Raw genomic sequence first — 26924 nt, 5'->3', positions numbered from 1 at the left:
TGCAACATTTTTTTATGTACAGCTCCCTCACCAAGCAAAGATGTTTTGTGGCAGCCGCCATTGCCAGTATTAGCAAAGCACGATCATCACAATAGAGATGGAAAGGGATCTGAAATTACAGTAAATCACTTCCTGTAACACTGCAATTATGTCTAAATGTGACACTGAGGTAAGGCAGCTCGTGAATCTGGGGAGAGAGCAGATGCCTGAAAGTCATACGATCTTGATTCTCACCCAGCATTCCTGCTCCCCAGCAGCGAAACTGTCCTCAAGACTCGGCTTCTCTCTTTCCTCACTTGTAAAATGATGGGATCAGATCAAATGATCTGTAAGATCCTCTTTTTTTTCCATGATCTACAAATAATTTTATTGAAAATGAACAAATAACACAGCAGCCTTCCCAGCTGGGGGCCACACTCCCCAAGCCATTTCCTACAGGCTTAAAGCACTCAGTTTTCACAGTAAGGACATTTTTTAAAAAATCATTTCTAGAGACGGCAGACTCTGCCCCAACGACAGATCTGTAAGATCTCGAAGACGTCTTCTCATTCTAATATTCTATGATATATGTTGGGTTTCCACTTCCGGGAAGCTTTTAAGGTACTTTTCAAAGAAGAAAGGGGTATCCTAAATCTCATATGGAACCAAAAAGGGAAGTCAGAAACAGGGCTTTTTTTAATGTTGCTATTCAGGGTACCGGTCTACGTTGTTTTTTTCCATTTCGAAAAGAAGACAGCTGTTAAAATAATGACTATATAGAACAGTGGTAATTACCCTATATCATACCTTTCATCTGAAGGCCTCAAGTCCTTTGTAACCAAGAGCTAATTCTTTTAATGTCACTTGACGATAAGCATTATTACCCACATTTTACCTAACAGCAAACTGAGAGACCGAGACCTCACTCAAGTTCACACAGACAAGTCGATGGCAGAACTGGAATCAGAATCATAGGACGATGACAAAGAGAATCTTGCCCAAACCTTCCAATGGCTTCCCATCAAGGTTAGAATAAGACCCCAAATCCTTCCCCCATAGCCTGGGATGACGTGCTGGCTCTGGCCTTGGATTATCTCTTGGATTTTATTTCTAATTATGCTGCTCCAGCTGTACTGGCTTACCTGCTGTTCCTCAAACAAAAAACCTTCTTCAGGCCTTTGCACTTCATGTCCCCTTGGCCTGGAAGCCTCTTGCCCCACATATCCACAGCTTCTTTCAGGTCTTCACTTGACTTTTACCTCCTCCGAGAGGCCTTCTATGACTACCTGCCCTCACGGCGGCACCTTATTTTAGCTTTTTCATAGAATGATCACTATTCAAATATATCTTATTCATCTATCTATTTATTTATTTGCTGTCTGCCTCTTTTAAACCTCTTTTAAACCTCTTTTAAAGGCCCAAGTCTCATCCACTGCTGTAGCCCCAGTACCTGTAACAGCGCCTGGAAAGCAATAAAATTTTGCAAATGAACGAGGAATGAATGAATAATTCATTCTCCAGTACAGATTCTCCAGCGGTTTCATCGAATAGAAGGGAGTTCCTCTGTAACGCCCATATTCTTTTTCCTCCTCCGCACCTTTATTATTTTTCCTAGATGGTGAACACAGCTGAAAATCCCCCACCGTACTCAGTGAGAGGCATGGTTCCTGATGAGTGGCCCACTCAGACCACCCAGAAGAATAAAATAGAGAGTTAGCCAAAGGAGATAATTCTCTGGGAACAGGTCCTGCCAAGTCTCCTGAAGGCCCTGAGCTGTCTGGATGACAAGCTTTTGAACACTTACCATATGACCCTTTCTGGAGCAGGAACAAAGGCCTTTTGTCACTCGGTTGAATCAAAGATGGAAGGCCAGAAAGTTCGAGCACCTAGCATCCTCAAAACGAGGACAGCCTTTTATCATTTTATATAACAGATCTCAAAGGTGTTTACCTATGTGTGTCCCCTAGAGGGTAAATATTTACTGCTAAGTTCTATGAACCAGGAGCCCTGAGAAAGGATGGTCTGAAGGCTTTGGCAAAGTAGGTGGGCCAGGAGCAATGTAGAAATGGGGCGGGGGAAACTTACCTGACTCATGCCTCAGATGGAACAGGAAAAAAGAGGCAGCGAGGAAAAGGAGAAAGCCGGAGACACACTGGGTCTCAGAGCTGTTCGAAGCGAAGATGAAAGAAACAATGGGGAAGAAAACCCCACGACTTATCAGAAAATTGAACTGCAGTTAATTATACCAGAATGTCAGCAACGTCATCCTGCCGAATACCCCTACCAGTAGGTTGGCGACCTGATATATCACTCATCACTCTCCACTGTATCATATTACAGTCCTACCAAGTTTTCATATATTATATAGGTCTACTGTCTGGGAGACTGGTTAAAACTCAAATAGCTTTTCTTTGATAATTCTATCATATCTAAGCACTGGAGATGTTTTAACTATTTAGTTGAAGCAAAGTCTAAAAGGAGGGGTCTACAATCCACCCTTCTCATTAGAGAGAAATTATCTTTCTTAGAGCATGTCATGGCCCTGCTCAAATTTCCAATGACCCTCAGTTACCCACGTGGTAAGGCGCCCGTGCCTGACCTGGTATTCAAGGTGCTCTCACAGTCCTACTAATAATATAAAATAATAACGATCTGTGACATGTGTGGAGTGCCTACTACGTTACAGTTTCTGGCTAAGTGCTTTTCTCATATTACATCAGTGACTCCTCATAATGGCCTCGTGTGGTAATTACTGTTATCATCTCCATGTTACAGAGGAGAAACTGAGGCACGGGGCAATACCAAAGGACCAAATCGACTCCATCTCCCAAGACTACCCAACTTCACCTAACACGCTTGTCCTGTACACACTGCCTGCCACACTCACCTCCTTTCTGATTCCCTTCCTTGGAGGCCCCACCTCCTTCAAGAAGCCTTCTCTGGCCCCAGATCACAGTGATCTGGACTCATATAGCACTGGGTCTCTGTACCACCTTGAAACAATACATTATTATTGTGTGTCTCATCTCCCCAAACAGGTTTAAACTCTACGTGTTACACCTCTCTTTCTCTCTGCCCTCCACAGTGCCAACACCTTGTACTAATAAGGTATTCAAGATATACTTGGTGATGATGAACTCATTGATTCCTAATATTGTCTGACACATAAGAAGCCCCTAATAAATGGTTTTAAACAGTCACCAACGAATGAGGGAAAAGTAAACAAACAAAAAAAACAAATTAGGGCTTCCCTGGTGGCGCAGTGGTTGAGAGTCCGCCTGCCGATGCAGGGGACACGGGTTCGTGCCCCGGTCCGGGAAGATCCCACATGCCGCGGAGCGGTTAGGCCCGTGAGCCATGGCCGCTGAGCCTGCGCGTCCGGAGCCTGTGCTCCACAAGGGGAGCGGCCACAACAGTGAGAGGCCCGCGTACCGCAAAAACAAAAAACAAAAAAAAACAAATTAGTGAGAAATCCCTTACCCGGTATAATGAGTGTAATCCGTTTGTTAGCTGTGAGAGACGGACTAGCAGACTTGAGCATACAGTGTATTAATATATCAAAAATAAAAGATTTCCTCTTCTCTTTGTTCCAGTAAACATAGTGACCTTGGCCTCCCAGCAATTATTTTAATATCAGCTGTGTTTTCTTAGGTAAAATCCTCTTTTGATTTGTTGTTCTCCCGCTGCAGAAGGCCAAAAACCCTCCCATAACAGTCAAAGAATAAGTGAGAACTTTTAGACTCTGGATATATAACAAATGGCTCTGTTTTGTGCAAAGAAGAAAAAAGAAAGAAAGAGAAAAGAGGGAAAGAAAGAAAGGAAGGAGGGAGGGAAGGGAGGGAAGGGAGGAAGGGAGGGAGGGAGGGAGGGAGGGAGGGAGGGAGGGAGGGAAGGAGGGCACCAGAAGTGAGTCATACATCAAGCAGTTGAACTCGCAACCCTGATAACATACCCAGACACTTCAATGTTTATTTAATTGCTACGAACGGGGAGGAGGGAGCTTGAGAAATGTGACCAAATTGAGCCAAGAAGATGCATAAAGGTGGGTGTCCCAATGGGTTGGCCAAGAATCTATAGCAGATTTTTTTTAAATGAAAAACCACCGTCAAGATCAGATTCTTCCTTATTCCATACGTCATTATACCCCTTAAGAAAAACAGTTCTAAATACCATGCATGGGAAGGTCATGTCCAATATCAGAGCTATCTAGTCCACACTAAATTCCTTCACGGATATGGAGAGAAGCTGAGAAAAGCAGAGGTCTCTAGCGGCTACTAGGGAAAGAGAGCATGGAGGTCTCTGTTAGGACTGGAGTTTCTGCCTGAGAGATCGTTTATTCTCTATGCTATCTAAAACTTCTCTCCAAAACTTTCCCAGGAGCTGAAGAGTGGCAGTGGGGCATGTTCTCATTATCTAGAAGGTACAAATTGGGGAAATTAATCACCTATGACAAGGCCTGTCTTGTTTTAACATGAACACCGAGAACAAAGCAATTATGAGCTGAGCAAGGTGGTCACCGTGCCCAGACAACCAACAGAGCTTCTGCGAGAGCTGCGTGTGGCCAACAGCCGCCTCCGTGAAAGGACATGCTCGGGCACTGAGAACTGTGACTTGGAGAGTGACACACATCATTAGCAGCTCTCCTGTAGCCTGGGTTCCTCACGGCTAGTTCTCAGCCAATAATGGGGAAGCTCAGCAAGCACTTCTGGGAAAATAATGACAACTGCAGAAAATGGTGCAGACTATATCTAAACTGACCTAGCTGGTGGAAAGGTGTATACTGGGGAAAATACAAAGGTTTATTCCATAAATACGGGGTCTTCCAATCTTCCACTATGAAGAACTCAGCTTAGTTTCTTCACCGGCCCCTTTTCCCTAGAGCCCGTCACCATCGACTTGAATGTTCTTGCAAAACTGTCTGGCAGCTAGTTAGGGAGGCTGAACTTTCTAAAGCGGCCCATATACAAATTACTTTGGCTACATTATTCACATCGCATCACAGGTCACGTGGTTGCTTTCTCAAAAGAACTTATAAAGTAGGAGTCTTCTGATTTCCTTTTATCTACTGGACGTTGTGGAGTCTTTTCTAACCCTCTTTCCTCCATTTTTTTTCTTTCTAACCTCTCATGATTCTCTCTCTTCCTTCCTGCCTATTAGATTGCCTTATTTCTGAGAGTCAAAAGGGCCAGGAAAAGGACTCGGACTTGTTGATAAAAAACAGTGTAAAGTGGTCATGCATGATTTCAAACTTTCCAAAGGACTGATTCTACATAGTTTTTAATATCCAGAAATTTTTAAGTGAATAAAGACCTGTAAGCTTACACCTCACTCTAAAAGACACCAAGCTACCCTGCTTTAATCCTGTCATCCCCAGAAGGATCTGCAGGCCGGTGTCAAACCACAGCGCATCCAAGAAGTGCAGATAAAATAGGAGGGAAGACGCATGGCTCCCGTAGGCTGTTACTTGCCAATGAGTCATGATTAATACCCAGATCCTTCTGCTGTAGCTTCCCGGTTAGTCTGCTGTGTATTTGCAGGGGCCGTCAACACTTGAATTTCCTAATAGAAACGGTTCTTTGCTCTCAACTCTGCGAGCTCTAGCCCTGTGGCGCTCATCGCTGAAGCCAGCAAAGCTTGTCATCAGTGTGGGCTGGAGTTCCTTGCAGGCAGGGGACTCTGGATACACCAAAGGTAAAACTGCCACCACGATCAGGAAAGTGACTCAGCCAACAGCACACGTGAATCATCTTCCCATTTGCTTAGGAGAGGCATTAATACGCTTCACTTCAAAGATGTACATGGCAGAAACAGATATGCAGAATTTTTCCTTTCAGAATGTCTCCTGAACTTTGCAGCCCTTTACTGCAGTTCTTCCGTCTATGCCTGAGCCAATCCAGGCCTGAAGCAGGAAGAATGTGTACGATCCCCCATCCTGCACCGGGCACCCAGGGATACAAGCCTGAGGCCTCCAGTGCACCTCAGTTCATGGGCCTGGATTTCTGCTTTGGTCCTCGCTCCAACCTCCAGCCTGACAACGACGGAACTGCCACCCATGCCCAATCCTCCCCCTGCCCTGCTCCATACTCACACGCCCTCTGTTTACATAGGGAGAGAGGGCACAGTAAACACTGCAAGTTTCCGCGAATTTCAACGATGCTAAACTAAATAAGAGTTCAAACACAGTTCTTATAGGAAAAAAAATATCTTGGCAAAATCCCTGACGCCTTTAACTGAATCTGGCTGGACCTTCTGGAGGTGAAACCAGAAGAACACGGGGTGTATTTCCAGCTCCCAGAAATCCAAAATGGAGAGCCACAATCCATAATAAAGAATAGCTGGGATAAATGAGATCCATAACCAGAGACAATTCCCAAAGCTCATTAACGGCCTTTATATTTCTAATTATTCCTCACACATTTTTTTTTAAAGAACTGTGTAGCACAGACGACCAAATTGGCTTACCCTTCTTCTCCTTCCTCTGCCTACTGTTTCGTAGAGGTTTTAAAAGAAATAAGTGTTTTTATGCTATGTGAATTATATGTCACTTAAAAAAAAGAAGAAAGAAGCGGCCAAAATATGAACAGCTGGGGATAGAAAAGAGGAAAAGCAAAGAGCCTAGCTCAGCAGCAGCACAGCAACAATTAGCTGGAAACAAGCAGCAGCTGTCCCCTTCAGCCGGGCCACGTGGTCACCAGGTTGCCTCGGACACCCCCCCCACCCCCCCACCCCCACCCCACCCCACCCCACCCCAGCCCTGCTTCATGAATTTATGGTTCCTGCCTGGCCTTTGTAAGCAGTGGGGTTTGCAATCTCAGGGGTAGACAATACAAAAGCTAAACAATCAATCTTTGACTAACTGATTGAATTGCTTTTCTATTTCTGTTGTAACAAATTACCACAAACTTAGAGGCAGAAAACAACATAAATGTATTAGCTTACAGTTCCAGAGGTTAGAAGTCTGACATGGATCTCACTGGGCTAAAATCAAGGTTAGAGCAGAGCTGTGCTCCTTCCCGGAGGCTCTAGGGGAGAATCCACTTCCTTGCCTTTTCCAGCTTCCATTTCTTGGCCCTTTCTCCAGCTTCAAAGCCAGTAACACAGCATCTCTCTCTGACCCTGCTTCTGCCCTCACATCTCCTTCCCCAACTCTCCTCTTCTGCTTCCGTCTTCCAGTTTAAAAGGACCATGATGGGCTTCCCTGGTGGCTCAGTGGTTGAGAGTCCGCCTGCCGATGCAGGGGATGCGGGTTCGTGCCCCGGTCCGGGAAGATCCCACGTGCCGCGGAGCAGCTAGGCCCGTGAGCCATGGCCGCTGAGCCTGCGCGTCCGGAGCCTGTGCTCCACAGCGGGAGAGGCCGCAACAGTGAGAGACCCGCGTACCGCAAAAAAAAAAAAAAAAAAAAAAAAAAAAGGACCATGATGGTTACATTGGATAATCCAGGCTAACCTCCCTACCAGCTGATTAGTGATTTTAACTCCCCTTTGCCATGTAAGGGAACATTTACAGATTCCAGGGATTAGGAATGGACATCTTTGCATGGGGGTCTTTATTCTGCCTACTATATTAACCAATCTGTAGTTCACAAATTATGAAAGAAAATTTAAAGCATGCACTTTTTACAGACACCTGTATTTTGATTTACAATATATGAACTCCTAAAAAAGTTATATGTAATGCAAATTATAATTTAAAGTCATTAGAATAACTCACTATTGAAAGGAATCCTGTGAATTGTTTTGTAAAGATATTAACTTCCTAACGTCTTGTTTTAGAAATCCAGATTTCCGTACATTATACTTACTTAATGTTGAACTAAAACTTAAGTACGGGTAAAGCATTTTAATATTTTGAGAAGGTTAGGGGAAGGGAGTGCAGTCAAAAACCACAGAAGCATTTTCTAACAAACTGCCCAGAATTTTCACCTTCACACATGCACTTCGGAACCCGATAACTCTGATAGGTAATACGATAAACGCCTGAGTCTCACTCACTCAGCTAGGAAGCATCAACAGTGTGCTGATTAAGATCAGAGGCTCAGGCATCAGCCCTCCTCCCCTGGTTCAAATCCCACCTCTGAAAACTCGAAGCTATACGACCTTGGGTTAATCACTGAATTTCTTTGTGCCTCACTTTCCACATTTGTCAACCAAGAATATTAATAATACCTGTGTCTTAGGGCTGCCATGAGGATTAAAAGAGATACAGAATATGAAACATTCAGCATGGTGCCTGGCACACAGTAAGTCATCAGTAAGTGGATTTTCTTATCCTCACCACGTGCCAAGGCCCAGGCTTAGGTGCAAGAGACACATAGGAAGCATCCTACCACTTGGATTCATTATTTTCAGGGCTTGAAAATGAAAGTGAGAACAGGACATGACCACTAAATGGAAAGCAGCAGGCAAAATATTAAATTAAGATAAAATTTGAGTCTCCCTTTGGTAGACAACCATGGTTTCTGCTTGCAGGCTGTGTGAAAGATAGAATGACCTTTAATACTTAATGGAAGTGTGAATCATCCTTGGCAAACCACATGACGTTCTACTGAATATCTGGAAGGACAGTTATATTTGGTATCAGAGAATAATTCGGTTTTCTGCTCAGAATCTTCAAGTAGCTTGTTAGTTTTACCTTCGGATTTTAATGGCTCTCCACAGCCTCCCGAACAAAAGCCAACCTCATGTCCGAGGCACTCAAGGCCACGCACAAACCCCGTACACAAACTCGCTATTCTGGCCAGACTACAGAAGTCTCTAGTTCTGACAGCACTAAGGTACCGCTTGGTATAGTAGTTAATTTGGTATGTTTCTTATCTAGTCTGGAGGCTTTTGGAGGCCAGGGATCCCATCTTAGCGAGCCATATGTTCCCCACAGTGAACAGCGTATAATAAGCACCTAATTAATATCTGCTAAAGAAAGAGAGTACCCTATTTGTCTACTCATTTACATTCATTTTCACACAGGAACCTTTGATGCCTTTTTTGTTTCAAAGCTATTGTCTTCATTCAACTGACAGCCTCCTTTTTAAACATCCTGATTCAGAAGGTAATAATTACATTTCTTTAAAAAGGTGTACGAGTTCTTAAATTCCATACATTTGTGAGAATCCTCTCACTGAAGATTTTTTTTTTTTTTTTTTGCTAGGGCTCCTTGTAAGAAAGTTTGAAAAAGAAATATTGTTTCCAGACAGGCTAGTCACGGCAATATCCTTAAAATGATGAAATAATATAATAACTACTTCTTACCTTCATGGTAACCGTGATGGTGCTATTTACATTGGCTTTATGCAACCAGCCTTGTTTTATCACACCGCCCTTCTGAGAACATAAAGATGAGGAATCCTGAAATAGAGCGAAAACCATCAGTAAAAACAGCAGCTGGCTTGGCATCTAATCAAACAGTTGGGGGGCACGAACTAGGCCCTGCCTCACTTTCCAAAGCATAAAGTTCCCCCTACCCCCACCCCCCCCCACCGTGAAGATGCCTGATGAAACTTGAAATTGTTAACTACAGGATGAAAGGCTCTGTGCCGTGCACACAGTAGGCACTCAGTATTTACTGGATCGTATGGACTGTGTTCTGGGAGAGTTTTCTGCATTACATAAACAGTCAAACTGCACCTCAAAATGTCACAGACATCCGGGCCATCTGTCCCAAGAGGGATCTATCAGGCAGGACAGTCCAGATGAATCACCATGCCACATACCCAGTGCGGGAAAAGCAACTCTACAAGCGCGTCCCACAGGTGGGAAAACATGTTTTATACACACATCACAGCCCATTTCACTTGATTTTTCCTAAGCTCCATTTGGAAATGCAACAATTAAAAAAAATTTTTTTTTTTTTTTTTTTGCGGTACGCAGGCCTCTCACTGCTGTGGCCTCTCCCGTTGCGGAGCACAGGCTCCGGACGCGCAGGCTCAGCGGCCGTGGCTCATGGGCCCAGCCGCTTCGCGGCATGTGGGATCTTCCCGGACGGGGGCATGAAACCGCGTCCCCTGCGGACCGGGGCATGAACCCGCGTCCCCTGCATCGGCAGGCGGACTCTCAACCACTGCGCCACCAGGGAAGCCCCCTAAAAAAAAAAAATTTTTAAAGACACTCGTCAGCTTGAAAGCTGGCCCCGGATCATTCAAAAACAATTCTTTCCCTCATCTTTTCTCAGGGAAATCTCTCAGCAGAAGTGATCTTGAAGAAACCAGCGCAGTTGCCCCCATCTTTACCTCATCCTTCTCACAGTCCTCATCAATCTCAAATACATGATTGGGAATCTTTTCCGGTCGCAGAGATTTGCTGAAAATACAAGAGAGTTGTCTTAGACACTAAGCAGGACCAAAAAAAAAAAAAAAAAAAAGCAAGATGAGTAGACTTCTCTCTTTCACAACCACGGAAACGCCAAGACATAAGAAGGAGAAATTGTTTTCTCCTTTCCGAAGTCAGATTCTCCCCTATGACTAAACTTGCATTACCTTTTGTAAAAGGACTCCCACACGTGCAGCCAGCAGCAAAGACGTAACTAAGCCCAAACGGCAGAAATTGCAAGGAATGTGTGCCAGAGCTGTCACTGGTGGTGGGACCTTATCTTTCCCAGGCCTAAAAGCAACATCAGGTCATTCTGGCTCTTCCGTCTGTTTGCTGTATGACCCTGGACTGAGCATCTTAGGACTCAGCTTTACAGGACATCTTCAAGACTCAGTTTTCTCGTCTGGGAAAGTGCCTTGAAAACTACAAAAGGCTACACCAAGTCTTATTTCTCCAAAACATCTCCCGTACGATATCCTGTGAGGTTAATAGTATTACGGATGAGAAAGGGGAGAAAAGTGAGGGTTCAAGTGACTGAGTGACTAGCCCAAGGTCATCCAGCTAGGAAGTGGTAGAAATAAGATTTGAACCCTGACAGTCTGGATCTTGGGCCGGGGCGCTCACGGCTGCCCTTCAACGCAACTCAAAGAGATGTACTTTTGTCGAGAGATGTCTGGGGCCTTCAACCTGAGCCAAATGTCTTCTAGCTTCTTCACTGACAGCACTAGAAAATGCTCACTACATTATCCAGAATCAAAGAAAGATGATTTTATGGTCAATATAGATGTACCAAAGCCAAAAAGTGAACTCGTCCATCTTGGAAAAAATGTCAATGAGCAAAGCTAAAATATATCCAATTACCCAAAATACATTTACCAGACATGCTGGGTGTTTTGAGGTTTTGCTTTATTATATGTTATAATTGAGAAGCTTCACAAATGGTTTGAAAAAAGGTAAAATGTTTAATAACTCTCCTCTTGAAAGTTTCCCTTAAATTCTAAACTTACCATGGCAACATTCGAAAGTCCCCAGAGAAGTCTTCATACTTGTAGTTTACCACATGCCAATCTGTGCTATAAGTTTTAATACACTGAAAGAAAATAAGAATCTTTAATTTGAAATGTAGGAAAAGTACATGTATATCTGCTTTTTTTATGTCGGGTAATAGGCTGACAGACTTTTAAAAATCATTTGGGGAATGCTGGTACTGGGCTCTTCCCTTGGGGATTAACCGTGTCTTCCTAAACCAGTTGGTGGCAATAAATACCAATTCACATGTTCTCTTGGACACTCTGACTCCAAGTCCAAAGAGTATTCAAATAAAAAAAAAAAAGACTAAGAGGACTTCCCTGGTGGTCCAGTGGTTAAGACTTCGCGCTCCCAATGCAGGGGGCCTGGGTTCGATCCCTGATCAGGGAACTAGATCCCACATGCCACAACTAAGAGCGTGCATGCTGCAACCACAGATCCCGCATGCCGCAAGAAAGATCCTGCATGCCAGCAACTAAGACCCGGCGCAGCCACATAAATAAATCAATAAATAAAAGTAAACAATGTCCTTTGCCTTCTTAAAAAAAAACAAAAAAAAGACTACGAATACAAGCTACTTGTGAAAGTATTTAAATTGTATCACATCATATAGACTTGTTATGTAGGTCAGTTAAGTTCTAGTAATTTTATTTTCCATTTACACTAAAGAAAGAGTATTTTATTTATTTTAATTTTTAAATTAATTTTATTGGAGTACGGTTGCTTTACCGTGTTGTGTTAGCCTCCACTGCACAACAAAATGAATCAGCCATACACATACAGATATCCCCAGGAAAGAGTATTTTAAATACAGTATATTTAAAATGAATGAATGATGAATTTTCTTCTGTGGCCTTTGAGCCTCTTACCTCTTTGACAAACAAACTCTGGGCCCTCTTCTCACCATCTTCTGGTACAGTGGACTGCACCGTTCTGCGTTGACGACTTATCACCGAGATCTAGAAGACAAAGAACATCCTCGCTCTATGAACGGCCTTGAAAAATGCAGTTTTGTTCTTTAAAGAAGTGCTTGTGAACTCACAGATATATCTTCCATTGGAAACATAAGCAGATCTCGGAGGGGGTCGCTGTAAATCTGGGTTTTTCTTTGGGTGATAACATTCTCATAGTCCAAGGGCTCCACAACTTTGGTCTTTTCCTTAATGAGAGACGAAAAGAAAGTTAATACTGTCAAACTCACGAGGGAGTAGTTCCTCCTCGTCATGTGTCAAAGATACATTATTTCACCAAAGAAGGGATTACTGATACTCAGCAATTAAAGGAGACACTTTTATGAGGGAAATATTCTCCATAGTTAGACCCGCACACCAAATACATACATACAAACACAGATCTCTCTGCTAAACACAAGAGTTCAGGAGAGACAGCCCTGTACTCTGCTTATCCTCCCAACAATTTATTGAATTTAAGGCAAAACAAAAAGTGGCATATATGGAAGCCTGTCAGTTGATATTTACTGAGTATGCACTATTCACTGGGTAACTAAAGGGGAGAAAAGTAGCAACATTCCTGTGCCTACTTGGTACCAGGCACGCTGTCCAAAGGATATCTCAAGTTTCCAAATAGCTGGGGCAGGCATGGGTACTGGAGATGCTTGATCCAATGGGCAGGGCATGAAAGGATGAGGTTCCAGGTGGCAAAGTCAGGGGATCCCTGTGGGACTTCCAGGTGACCCGGCCATTGATAGTAGGGCCACAGCCCGAGGCCAAGGTTACAAGGAGCAGGGTTAGTGACCCTGAGAAATCCAGGATGTGACTGATTTAATAAGAGTGATAACAGCATTTACTGAGCCTTTTCTAGATACCAGGCACCGTGCCAAGTGCTTTCTCTACATTTTTTCGCATAAGACTCATAATAACCCTACGAAATAGATTAAATCTTTGTTCCCATTTTACGGATGAAGAAATCCTGGACTCAGAACAGGTTACGTAACTTGCCCACCTTCAGAGCTGGAATTCAAACCTGATTCTGTGACTCCAAAGCTCTGTTCTTTCCACCTCATATAGCCTTTCCTCCCCTGAGAAATACAGCAAGATACTAAAGTTCAAGGTACTGAACTTGGAATAGGATCCCATCACCTACCTTCCTATCATCTATTCCTTCACTGAATTTACCCTGATCTGATACACTGTCTATTTTACGGCTCTGCCTGTTTAAGGGCAGGGATTTCCCTTCATCTGTTCACCACTATAACCCTAGCACCTAGAACAGTACCTGGCACTCAGTAGACAACCAGTCATTAGTGTTGAATGAACTTGGAGATATTCAGATTCTACCAGAGCCATGTCTCAACACACTACTGTAAACCCAGGCGGGTATATATTATTGATTTCTAGTAATAACGTTTTACTTAAATTATTTTTCTTAATAATTTTATAATGAAAACTGTATAAAGAAAACTTGAATTTAAGATACATTAAAACTTAACAGCATAATGGAATAGGGGTTATATTTGTATTTGTGTACATAGTATTTGAGGCAGTCTCCAGTATGCTGTATCCAAACCATCCTTTGAGAACCGTTTTTATACATGGTCACAGCTATATCGCAGTTCCATATCTGAAGGGCGTCACAGAGTTTCCTCTGTAAGATTAGTTAGTGAGAGTAAACCACTCTAACGAATGAGAATCAGTGTTCAACAAGTCTAAAAGATCCTAACAAAAACAGTATAGAGGTGCCTCAAGAAGTTAAAACTAGAACTACCATATGATCCAGCAATCCCACTTCTGGGTACATACCTGAAGGAAAAGAAATCATTATCTCCAAGAGATATCTGCACTCCCATGTTCACTGCAGCATTATTTACCACAGCCAAAACACGGAAACAGCCTAGGTATCCATCAAGAGAGGAATGGATTTTTAAAACGTGACGTGTACATATATACAATGAAATACTGTTCAGTCATAGAGAAGAAGGAATTCCACTGCTTGCGACAACATGAATAAATCTTGAAGGCATTATGCTAAGTGAAATAAGCCAGACAAAGACAAATACAGTATGGTATCACTTATACGTAGAATCTAAAAAAAAGTAGAATGGTGGTTGCCAAGGGCAGCGGGGTGAGGGAAAACGGGGAGATGTTGGTCAAAGGGTACAAACTTTCAGTTATAAGTTGAGTGAGTTCTGAGGATCTAATGTACAGCACGGTGACTATGGCTAACAATACTGTATTACATACTTGAAATTTGCTAAGAGAGTATATCTTAAGCATTCTCACACACACAAAAAAGGTAACCATGTGAGGTGACAGATGTGTTAATTAATTCCGATTGTGGTAATCATTTCCCAAGGTATACGTATATTAAATCGCTGTACGTTCTAAATATATACTTTCATTTTTCAATTATATCTCAATAAATCTGGGGGAAAAAGATCCTAACAAAGATATATTTCATTTCAAGTCTTAAATTTGGATTTATTGACCCATGAGATCAAATGAAGCAGATCATCCCTATCACGTCTACGGATACCCGTGCAAAACAAGTTGAAATAAAAGAAAAAAAACTCCTCTATTTTGTGAACTCAGAGATTTTTCTGATAGGAACATTTGACCCCCTTGTCCCATATCTACCATGTTTCGTGGACCCAAGTGAAAGGACACTGTGACTGGAGCTTGAGCCCTAACACTTAGAGTCTGTGATCAATTTCTCAGAGAAGTTAAGTGAATAAAGCCCCATCTAAGAAGGCAAGCCTGGGAGATTGGGACTGACACATATACACTACTACGTATAAAACAGATAACTAATGAGAACCTGCTGTATAGCACAGGGAAGTCTACTTCACTTTGCTGTACAGTAGAAACTAACAACGCTGTAAAACAACTACCTCGATTTAAAAAAAAAAAAAAAGGCAAGCCTTAGAAACTGAATTTCAAAGTTTTGCTTTCGGTGCCAACTATCTTCCCAATACAGATTGCAAAAACAGTCCTCCAATTTCATTGTTTAACCTGTTGAATTAGCATCTGTTAATCTTCTCTGCACAATAATTTCACAGGCACCTGCTCCAAGTAACTTTGAAAAAGAAAATCCTCCTTCAGCTTTCTAACCTAGTTGTCAAATTACTATGCTAAAGGATACGTCAAAATGAATCACTTGTTGAAATGTACAGTATATGCCTTCTAAAAATGAAACTTCCAGCTCTCCCTGTGTTTCAAAGGCCACATATTCATGTTACAGAAAACGAGGTTTCATTTTTCATAGAAAACTGATTCAACTAAGCATTCTCGGTCTTCACTCCTACTCCTTTGTCAGGGGTAGCTCAACTGCAGAAGAAGCTGGGGTGGCTATTCTGGGTCCCACAAATCTTCCCCTAGAAGATCTAGGCCTGTGAATCAGGCTTCATTTTTACAAAAAGAAAAAGAGAAGGATTAAGGGCCCCCTCCCATCCCCCAGCTGCCTCCAATCCCCATTTGTTTCTCCAGCCCTCTCCCCGGAATTAAAAGCACAATTCGAGCTGTCAGTAGGATTCAGCTGTAACTCTGTTGGCATCAGAGACAAGGGAAACCTTTGACTTTTGGAATGACCATGACTTAATGGCAGCTCTGCCCAGCGGTCTAGAACATAACCCTTATCTAACTTTCCTATTCGGATTTATGATTTGATTATCAGACTTACAGGGTTACCCGAAATAAAGCTTCCATCACACACAAAAAGGGTCTTTCTCTCAGGTTTGGGCACTGCCCTCCTGCCAGTTCGTGCACTGATTGGCCTGAAAAGGTGCTTCTTCCTAACGCAAGAAAACTGTGTTATAATAATCAGTAGTTTAGGACTTCCCTGGTGGCACAGTGGTTAAGAATCCGCCTGGCAATACAGGAGACACGGGTTCGAGCCCTGGTGCGGGAAGATCCCACATGCCACGGAACAACTAAGCCCACGAGCCACAGCTACTGAGCCTGCGCTCTACAGCCCGCGAGCCACAACTACTGAGCCCACGTGCCTAGAGCCTGTGCTCCGCAACAAGAGAAGCCACCGCGATGAGAAGCACGCGCACCACAACAAAGAGTAGGCCCCGCTCGCCGCAACTAGAGAAAGCCCACGCACAGCAACGAAGACCCAATGCAGCCAAAAATAAATTTATTTAAAAAAATAATAATAATCAGTAGTTCATAAACACCCAAATAATAGCAAGGTCCCACTGCGTCCTTCTATAAGTTCTCTAGCAGCGTTAAGTAAAAGGCAAAAGCATTTATATAATCTGGAGAGAAGCGAGCATATGTTTCAGTCTTCTCTTCCTAAGTAGTGACAGGAAAACCGTCAGCCTAAATTTGGAACCTACTCAGTTTTCACCACGCAGGGGGAAAAGAAAAAAAGGTTTGCCTTTGAAAGTTCTCATTCACTGATTCCTGAGCTCTCTTGAAATAACTTGCTGCTCATATTATTAGGGTTTTGGTGGTTGTTTCACTCCAAGATGACTCTGCAGCCTTTAAGAAAACACTTTCAATATATGTTCTACCCGTTTCTTAACCAAAACGCATCAAATAGACAAGGATAATACTATCATTTCAACTTCGTACATGAAGAAACTGGCTCGGAGCTTAGGATCAGCTATCTACATCTAGCGGTAGAATCAGGATTCAAATCCAAGTCTTCCAACTACTGAGCCTTTTTCTGTTCTTAAGTGTCTCCCGAACTCGACTTACTCATGGTACAATCTTCAAGATTTCTGCCACAACTTCTGCACTATCATATACTTCATATTTTTCTTCAAATCAAATCTCTCTTTCATTGAAATACATTTATTGAAACAGTAAGCTTTATATTAGCCCCCCCAAAGGAAAATAAGTCAATATTTTCCTAATCCCCAAAAAATAAAGTTTTAAATGTCAACCTTTGTGCCATGGTTCAGGACACAGTACACTCTTCCAGACTCAGGCCACTCGGACCAAATCTAAATAGACTTCCACGTGTAAACCCTCAAAATTGTGAAGAAATGCACAATTCCGCAAATGGAGATAACTTTCTGATGTCTAACATAGAGTGAAAGGACAGAGACTGAAAAAGGGAACTCATCAGTACAGATTCGGTTACAGTCTGCTTCTTGGTACAAAGAGAGGATGCAATGGATTCTTACCGGGAGTCACTAACAGCATCAAACACTTTAAGACTTTATGATTTTGTGGTGGTCCCTGTACATCCACTGTACAGGATGACTGATCTTTCATCATCTTAACTATGTATGTATAAATGTAAAACCAAGCTTGCGACCCTAAAATGATATGTAAATATGTATATGCAGGTATACAGTCAACCCTCCAGCCGCTCATGTGTTTACAAGCGCACATTACTAGTAAGCCGGTTTATGCTCGCATTAGAAACTTAACCGTATCATTTCAATTGCATTTTTAAAAAGCAATCATAATCGCGTAATATTTCCGTGTCAACAGTGCAAAATCAGCCTGGGTTACTTTTTTTTTTTAAGGAATTTTGCCTTTTTTTTTAAAATTAATTAATTAATTAATTTATGGCTGTGTTGGCTCTTTGTTTCTTCTGTGCGAGGGCTTTCTCTAGTTGCGTCAAGTGGGAGCCACTCCTCAGCGAGGTGTGCGGGCCTCTCACTATCGCCGTGGCTTCTCTTGTTGCGGAGCACAGGCTCCAGACGTGCAGGCTCAGTAATTGTGGCTCACGGGGTTAGTTGCTCCGCGGCAAGTGGGATCTCCCCAGACCAGGGCTCGAACCCGTGTCCCCTGCATTGGCAGGCAGACTCTCAACCACCGCGCCACCAGGGAGGCCCCAGCCTGGGTTACTTTTGCTTAGATATTACACCAAAGGTCACTCGTTTGCTGGTAAATTTTCGACTTTTAGAAACTAGTTCTTAAGAATTCTAAGAATGTCTCTTCTGCAAGTCTGAAGTGAACACTGGCTTCACAGAATCCCTTCTGTATCACACTGGGAGAGAGAGCAGAGCAGGCAGAAGGCTTAGCAGTGGGGCACAGAGCCAGTTCAAAAATCTCCCACTGCCACCCGCTTCTCCACATTAAGTTTTGGTGCCAGACGGAGCACGGCAACGACTGGTTTATGAAGGAGAATGATTTAGCCCAAAAGTTAGAAGCTGATTTTTGCAGTATTGTGATCAGACTGTTTCAATGGCATCTGAACATAATCTTATTGAAAATGACAACCATCTTAGAAAAGAAGGAACAGACTCAAAAAGAGGGGGTTACTCCGCAAGTCTCTCCTTCCCATCCTTCCCCCACCTCCCTCCCTTGGGAATGTCTCCAGAGCCCCCTAAGGGATTTAGCTCCCCTTTTGTTTCAGACATTTGGAGCAGGGTCTGGAGCGCTTTCTCCAGAGATCTCAAAATAACACTTTGCGCTCAAAATGGCCACTGGGGACATGCTGCTTCCGGCAACGAAGAAAAGAAAGTGGGTTTGGTGGTAGAGCACACTTATCAAGTCCCTGCTAAGGTCCAGGCTGTGTGCTAGCCCTTGAGAAGCTCACGGTCTAGAGCGGGAGGCGGATAAACCCAAGACGTTTAAGTTGATCACAGAGGCTGTTATAACCTGAAGCACCACTTGGCTTCCATGCATCTGTCAGACCCTCTGATACCACATCTTCTTCCAACAAAGCAACTGCACAAGTGTTCTTGCACATTAAAGTGTGCAAGCCCATCTATTCACATTTATATCAGAAGAATTTCCCTGTATGGGTATATGTGGTCCCGGATCATTTCATCTTGTCTTCTACTTTAGTTGATAAATTCTGTAAGAAACGAGAAACGTCACCACTGCAGACTAGAGATTTCTAGAGGGGGACCCTACACAGCATGGCAACAAAGGAACCGTAACTGTAAGGAACTTTTTCATAAGTTTCATGTCAAGAATATTTCACTTTGTTATGACCTTGTCTTTCCTCAATCGTATGATTACCTTTCACCAGCTCATTTCTTTCCCTCTTTCCCAAAAGGAACTCAAGTACCGAAGAAGCTTTGAATTAATATAATCTGATGATGATGCTAGGGGAGGGAAGGCCATCTTTTCAGTCAGTATAACCGACTTGGCAAAATAGACACGAACATATTTTATTTTATTTTATAAATTTATTTATTTTTATTTTTGGCTGTGTTGGGCCTTCGTTGCTGCGCGCAGGCTTTCTCTAGTTGTGGCGAGCGGGGGCTACTCTTCGTTGCAGTGCGCAGGCTTCTCATCGCGGTGGCTTCTCTCGTTGCGGAGCACGGGCTCTAGGTGCACGGGCTCAGTAGCTGTGGCTCGCAGGCTCTAGAGCACAGGCTCAGTAGTTGTGGCACACGGGCTTAGTGGCTCCGCGGCATGTGGGATCTTCCCAGACCAGGGCTCGAACCTGTGTCCCCTGCGTCGGCAGGAGGTTCTTAACCACTGCGCCACCAGGGAAGCCCGACACAAACACATTTTAATAAAGGTTGTTTTTCAGGACAAATGTTGGCACAAAAACGCACATACAAATCACATTCAAGACACTGACCTTTCTTAAAGCTAAGAGCTAAAGGGAAAATCATACTTTTCATGAGACCACGGGGTCATGCTTATTCCTAATTTACACCTTGGCTCTCACATCATTCCTGTGACAGCCCAACCTCCAACCTCTCTCACCCACAGCTCATAATGTCCTTCCCAACCACTGCGGCATTTGCTCACATGCAGCTGTAATTGCATTGTGGGTACTTTGCATATTCGTCTCCTTAGCGGGATTGTAAACACCTGGAGGGGGAAACAGTGCCTTGTACATTCGCTGACCTTTCCACTGAGTATTAATATACACCAAGCTAAGCATTTTCTATTATCTCACTTAATTCCTTCAAAAACCCTGCAAGGGAGGTTCTTTTACTGTGCCCATTTTCAGACAAGGAAACTGAGGCTCAGGCAGGTCCAATGGCACACATTAGTGGAGCTGGGATTCAAATCTATATCTGATGGACTCCAGAGCCAGTACCCCTAACCATAACACCTAAACAAAACCAAAACATTTCCCCACCCTCACTCCTACCGTGTTTAATTTCCTTGGATGGACTTGACATTTTAGGATTTGCTAGCACTTACTTCAACTACACCATCATTTTTACCAAAGTGAGATCTTGCCTTCTCATCGCCCTGATGATGCTGAGCATGAGTGCCTTGCAGAGCTTGTAATGTAATTGGATAAGGAGTTTTACATTTCTTAGCTGTTGCTTCCAATTTAGCATTTGCCATCAATGAGTAGGGATTAGCACCTTAGGTCTTTTACTTTGGGGAAAGGAGTTGGCAGATTTGACTTCAAGTGGGTAAGAATCAGATTACCAAAAAACAACAGTAAGATACTGTCAAGGGACCGTGTCTAATTCACCTCGGTATCCTCCACAGAGAGAACCTAGAAGACAGCCGTGAGAACTACAAAGCCAGAAGCTTTTGTGGTGCATGAGGGATAACCGGCTGAATAATAGAGAGAGACTGATCCTACATGTATGTATGCCTTCCAAGCTAAAACGGCAGCACACAAGGAGAGAGGGACAAGTCATTGATTAGCTAAGGCTTTCAGAATTCATTTTCAGATCCCAGCTTGAACTTAATTTCTGATTCCAAGAAATCAGCAAAATGAGGTTCTAAAGGTATTTAAATCTAACTGAGGAAAAAGAAAACTCATTTCTTTCCCTGTTTAGAGTTTTCACATAGGGAGGAATTCTTTTTAAATGCCAAATTACTTCCCTTTTCTAAGTCTATTCGGCTATTTATATAAACTCAAGAACTATTTTTAAAAACCTACAAAGAATTTATATTATTTTTTTAAATCACAAAATAAACAAGTCTCATATGTACTATATGATTAAATCAAACTCGGTTAACAAGTGTTTTTCATTACAGCCAACTCAAATATTACGCAAATAATCTAGATTATCTACAAATGAATAAATAGAATTTCGATGAACTCCATACCCCCAAACTTCACTTTAACTGATAATTATGTTTACTCAATATGCTGGCTGACAGGTAGGAAAATTGATTTGAATTCAATCACTCCTTACGTTTTGTGTCCACTTTCTGCTAGTATTTAAATGACTCAAAGATAAGACAAGGGCTTCCCTGGTGGCGCAGTGGTTGAGAGTCCGCCTGCCGATGCAGGGGACACGGGTTCGTGCCCCGGTCCGGGAGGATCCCACATGCCACGGAGCGGCTGGGCCCGTGAGCCATGGTCGCTGAGCCCTGCGCGTCCGGAGCCTGTGCTCCGCAACGGGAGAGGCCACAACAGTGAGAGGCCCGTGTACCGCAAAAAAAAAAAAGATAAGACAAAAAGAGGTAAAAATGAAAAGAAAGGATTGAATAAATTGAGAGTATGGCAAAGTAGCTTTTTGAAAGAACACTGTTTCTATTCTTTAGCAAGCCATTATTGACAGAAAGAAAGAAAATGCACCTTGGTTACACATAACAGCTTTCTTTCTAACAAATTAAAGAATTTAACAAGTTCACATAGACATACAAAATTATTAGACAATTCATTCAAGCAAGGAGAAATTAGACTGTGTGCCCATCAACTAATTTATAACCTGCCTTGGATCTTCGTTCCCACTCCAGTAATGACAGAAAAGAAATCTTGTTGACTTTTTCCTGAGTGTGACAAACAGAACCATAACATACCTTGCATTCTTAAGCAGAACAAAATGTAAAGTGCACTGATGTTCTATAGGTATGTGGATTTAGCCAGCTAGATTACTAACATTCCATGAAAACATAAAAACCCAAAGGTCCTGTTTGTGTCATCTGAAAACAGCAGGACAAGCCTATTTCGTTACAAAAGCTCCGTAATCTATAAATCAGCCAGCCACACATCATTTTCCACACTGGATCCAACCACTGGTCTATCCATCCCATTAATCTGCTCCTGACAATGGAGTAAAGAAAATCGATGGGCCCCATTTTGAAAACCAACCTTGACAGGGGCAAAAACGCACTTTTCTACAAATATTTTCATTTTCCATAATTGGTCATATTGGATCTATCCATTAATTGAAATTCTCTCTGCCTTTTTTGAACCTTACCAGTATTTTCAGTGTATACCACTTCATGAGATAATACATTCTAAAAGCTATTTGAAATAAATAGAGAGGTCCTTTAATTTTTCTTAAGTTTACCTCTTTAAAATATCAGGAGATGCCCTATGTCTTGGTATAATATTCCAGTATATGGTGACCTGAGCCATGTTTATCCTATCTACCCACTTGTGATTAAACAGGCAGACCTTCTTCCAGTAGGCTCTGCCTTTTGGTGACTTGAGGCAGGAATCTACAGATGATCTTCCTGGTCACGCTGCATGTTTTACTGTCCTTCCAGCCCTAACGCATCCTGCACAGACTGTTCTCAGCGTTCAGTCTACAATCACTCCCATGTTGCTCTAGCGTAGCATAATCAAGCTCAAAACCTACTCTCCTAGTAATAAGTTTCAGTTATCTCCCCAGCTCTTGTCCATCCAGAAACTCATCTCTCACTTCCTGTCCACATTATCCAGCCTCATGGGGTCTCACTGGGGTACAGCTCCTAGAGCTTGGCCTCTCTCAACTCTTAGGAAAGGGTGTTAAATCAGACCAGCATCCCTTGCTTAACCATCCCTTGGCTATTCAGCTTTTCTACACAACTTCTTCTTTAAAAAATGCCTGTATATCACCTTTGTTTCCTTCTTTAAGCCAATTCCCTCCCTATGACAAACCTGTATCATCAGAGATACCACCTGATAGGAGAGTCTTAGGGGCTGACCCCTGTGAAAGGTTCTTTGAAGTTCTTAAGTTAATATCCTTGAGGTGATTAAAATGTTATAAAATCGATGTGATGGTTGCGCATATCTGTGACTATATTAAAAACCACTGACACAGACACTTTAAATGGGTGCGTTGTATGGTATGCAAATTACATCTCAACAAAGCTATTAAGAAAGCTAGGGGAAAAAAATAACCTATCCAGTTTCACTTCCTTATACCTAAAAAACCCCTCCACTATTTAGGAAGAAGAGTTCCCCGTACAGCAACCACCAGGCCCCTCAGTAGAATGGTTAGGTGTCAATGTGTGGGGATCCTACACTGTAGCTAGGCTGTAGCCAGAGATTCCACTGGCAGGCCTGGAACAAAAGTGAGGCTTGCTGCCCTGTAGCTCCCTGAGGGCTCTTCTGGAGCTCTTACACAGAAACACAAAACACACAGCTTAGTTCTGACTGCCACTGAGCATCAACCATGTGCCAGAGGCAGTGGGCTACAAAGCTGAGAAAACAAACGTGGGCAAGATGTGGGTGCTGCCCTTCAGGAACTCATGAGCTTGAAGGGAAGACAGACGCCCTCAACAGAGAGTTAAAATACGATGGGATAGGGACTTCCCTGGTGGTCCAGTGATTAAAGCTCCGAGCTTCCACTGCAGGGGGCGCGGATTCATCTCTGGTCGGGGAACTAAGATGCCATGCGGCGCAGCCAAAAAAAAAAATACACGATGGGATAAAAATACACGATGGAATACGAGCTGGGACAGGAGACACAGAGAGTGCTGTGGGGATGCAGATTAATTCCACGGGCGAAGGAAGCTCAGAGAGGAGGTAGCATGTGCGCTGAGCCTTGAAGGACTGAATAAAAACGCCCATGGCAGGCAAGGTGAAGAAAGGCACTGCAGGCAAAGATGAGAGCGGAAGTAATAGACGAGGATGAAAAGCATGTGTTCAAGGAGTCTGGGGACGCACAGAATAAGGAGAAATGGCCGGGAAGAGCTGGAAAGGCACGTTTACGGAGGACCACAGATGCCGAGGCCATGAGATTGGACTGTTTCCTAGTGTAGGCGATGGGGAGCCAGCAGAGAGGTTTTTAAGCAGGGGAATGACATGAACAGATGTTTTACTCATATTTATGCACTGCAAGCCAGAAGGTCAGCGCTAATGGAAATTAATCCATAAAATGACAGCATAGGCTGAAAATCTGTCCCACTGTCTACATTTTCCAGGAGCAATACACTGAATTATGGAAAACTACTCATTAGAGTTGCATACGAAACTACTGAGGAAAATAAAGTGAGGGCTCTGTTTCTGTGAAGAGCTTTTCTTTAACAGAGAAATAAAGAGAAATACTTGCTTGCATCTTCCTTGTGACAGAGATTAAATTCGCCTGAACATTTCATTTTGAAAAGATCAACTGCCAATCTGCACTTAATTTGTTTCCAACACCTTTTCAATGGCTAATTTGATTCAGAATGGTTAAATTTTCGATGCAACGTAAGTTGGATCACAGTATTCCTTTGTTTAAACCCCTTTAATGGTTCAACATAGCCTGCAGAGTTGGTGATTTGTGAAGCAGAGAAAAATGTTGGGGTAAAAATGGGAAAGTCACTACATTCTCCTGGAGAATGCATAATATACTAATATAATAATAAATTTTCTTAATTAAAATTAAAAACATAGCCTGCAGAAAAAAGCTTGAACCGTTTAGCAAGGCTTATAAGATCTGGCCTCCACCCCCAGCCTCCGGCCCAGGCCCTCCAACCCCCGTGGGCAGATCTCCTAATGGGCCCCGTTACCCCACCTTTGCTGTTCCTCTGCCAGTTCTTCCCCCAGCCTCACTGCAAGACTCCGTGAAGCTGCCCATCTTTCTAGGTGCAAATGGCCACTCCCTCCTACCCACTGCTACCCACCTCCTCAAACCCAGAGCTAATGCCTGAACTTCCTTCCCCATCCTAGTCCCATGATGAAGAGCTGAGGTGCCCATTTCCTTTTCTGCCTCTCCCCTCACTAGAATGAAAGCTCTGTGATTCAAGAGCCTTTGTCTTATTCACGGCTCTATCCCCAGCACCCCCAAATTTTATGTTGAATGACTGAATGAGCAAACTGAATCCACTGTCATTTTCTTTCTTCCTTTTTCTTCCTTTCTTCCTTTCTTTCTTTCTTTCACATCTTTATTGGAGTATAACTGCTTTACAATGTTGTGCTGGTTGCTGCTGTATAACAAAGTGAATCAGCTATACATATACATACATCCTCATATCCCCTCCCTCTTGCGTCTCCCTCCCACCCTCCCTATCCCACCCCTCTAGGTGGTCACAAAGCACGGAGCTGAGCTGATCTCCCTGTGCTGTCATTATCTTTCTAACCCTCAACATTAAGATTTCCTGCCTCTTCCAATTTTTCAAGATGATCACCAACTACAAAACGCTCACTGAAATACACACATTTGGGTAGCTGTCCAAAGGAGGCAGGCTACTGAACACTTTAACAATGTGAATCATCACTCATTCATTTCTCTTTTGGTAAATTCACAACATCATATACGAAGTTTTCATAGAACCAGGCACACCTACATGAAGAAATGTAAAGTGTCAGGAGGTAGAAAATCGTGTTGGCTGGGCATTCGAATTAAACTTGAGAGAAAGTTGATGACTCCAGCAAAACTCATTTTGCGCTGGTAACAGTTCTCCCATTGCCAAACTTCCTCCTGAACAACCTCTCTCTCCCCATCCCTCCCCTCCCTTGAGCTCACACTTACTGTGTGCTGAATGTGCCCAGGGTATGTTTTCTGGCTTCCTTCCCTAAAAGTTATCCAAAATGCATCCTGCCACACATGCGCAGAAGCTCTGGCGAGAAGCGCTCCCCACACCCTTATCTAAGCATCCCCGTTTTGCAACGTTCCTCATCCGGTGCAGTGCCACTGCAAGACCTCAGACTTAGAACAACGCTGCCTCTACAAGCCTCTACCTATATTATGTGGCTGAACCACTGTCATGATGGCAAAACTATGTCTTTCCCAGAAAAGAATCTCCACACCTTCTCCCCAAGACAATCCCCAACTAGGCTAACACCACCCTTGCCCATTCTCTCCATGTTACAGCGCATTCCTGTCTTGTGTACATTTTCATTTCAACCTGGACCCCGTGGCCGATAGCCCGGTCACTAGTCCCTTGTCATTCGGAACCACATCCATGGCCACTCCCCAGCCCTAGATCAAGCCCCCTGCTTGCCCGTCTTTGCTGCTGCAGGAGAAGAGCCTGACTGAGTGCTCAAGGCCTTCATTTACGGGGATACAAATCCTAGGCCCAGTTGGGCTCTCAGTCCCACCCTCAAGGCTTTTACTTACTCCTTGTCAGCTCCCCACGCCCTGCAAGAGAACAGGACACTTGAGGTTTCACGAATGGAAAATCCCCTCTCTTACAATGGCGTCCTGGTTGACCTGCATAGCTTGCTGCAAGGGCTGTTCTACTGAATCCGATGTCCCCGCGCTGACGTTAACAAATTTCATATAACCCTGCATCCTGCCACATTTATTTGGCGCTCAACTCCTTTCTGGGTGCCACTTTCTCCACTCCTAATTTGGTTCCTAATCTGGGGTCCTAAGTGATCCCTGGATGGGCTACGTGGGATCTGTGAAAGTCTGAAATTATATGGAAAATGTTCTATGTACACCTTTACGGGAAAAGGATCCAGAGCTTTCCAGAACCTCAAAGGAGTGTGTGACCCAAGAGAGGCTAAGATCTACTGCCTTACTAACTTCATACCAACAGACTACATTATTTTTATATAGGACTTACTGGTTTTGTGTCGTTATAAAGCAATACATGTTCACTGAATAATCTTTAATCTAAAAATGTAAAAAAGAAAATGAAAGTTCCTTAGAATCTCATCATCCAGAGAGGATCA

General features: G+C 43.2%; 1 protein-coding gene across 4 annotated transcripts in view; it reads right to left on the bottom strand.

Moving 5' to 3' along the window:
* The window catches only part of DOCK11 (dedicator of cytokinesis 11), a 189349-nt gene that overhangs the window by 135917 nt on the left and 26508 nt on the right, over positions 1 to 26924 (bottom strand). For all 4 annotated transcript variants that reach the window (XR_004347927.1, XM_032618688.1, XM_032618686.1 and 1 more), the window contains exons 2-6: positions 12352 to 12468; positions 12179 to 12268; positions 11288 to 11370; positions 10202 to 10271; positions 9225 to 9320 (exon numbers count right to left, since the gene is read on the bottom strand). Coding sequence is in view for 3 of the 4 variants with exons in the window: in XM_032618688.1 (XP_032474579.1) it covers positions 9225 to 9320; positions 10202 to 10271; positions 11288 to 11370; positions 12179 to 12268; positions 12352 to 12468 (456 nt within the window). In the remaining variant the exon portion in view is untranslated. The remainder of the gene's footprint in view (positions 1 to 9224; positions 9321 to 10201; positions 10272 to 11287; positions 11371 to 12178; positions 12269 to 12351; positions 12469 to 26924) is intronic.

This window comes from Phocoena sinus, chromosome X, assembly GCF_008692025.1.
Source record: "Phocoena sinus isolate mPhoSin1 chromosome X, mPhoSin1.pri, whole genome shotgun sequence".
NCBI classification, from domain to species: domain Eukaryota; kingdom Metazoa; phylum Chordata; class Mammalia; order Artiodactyla; family Phocoenidae; genus Phocoena; species Phocoena sinus.
The sequence above is the reverse complement of the archived record's forward strand: the minus strand, read 5'-3'. Positions and strand labels throughout refer to the sequence as shown.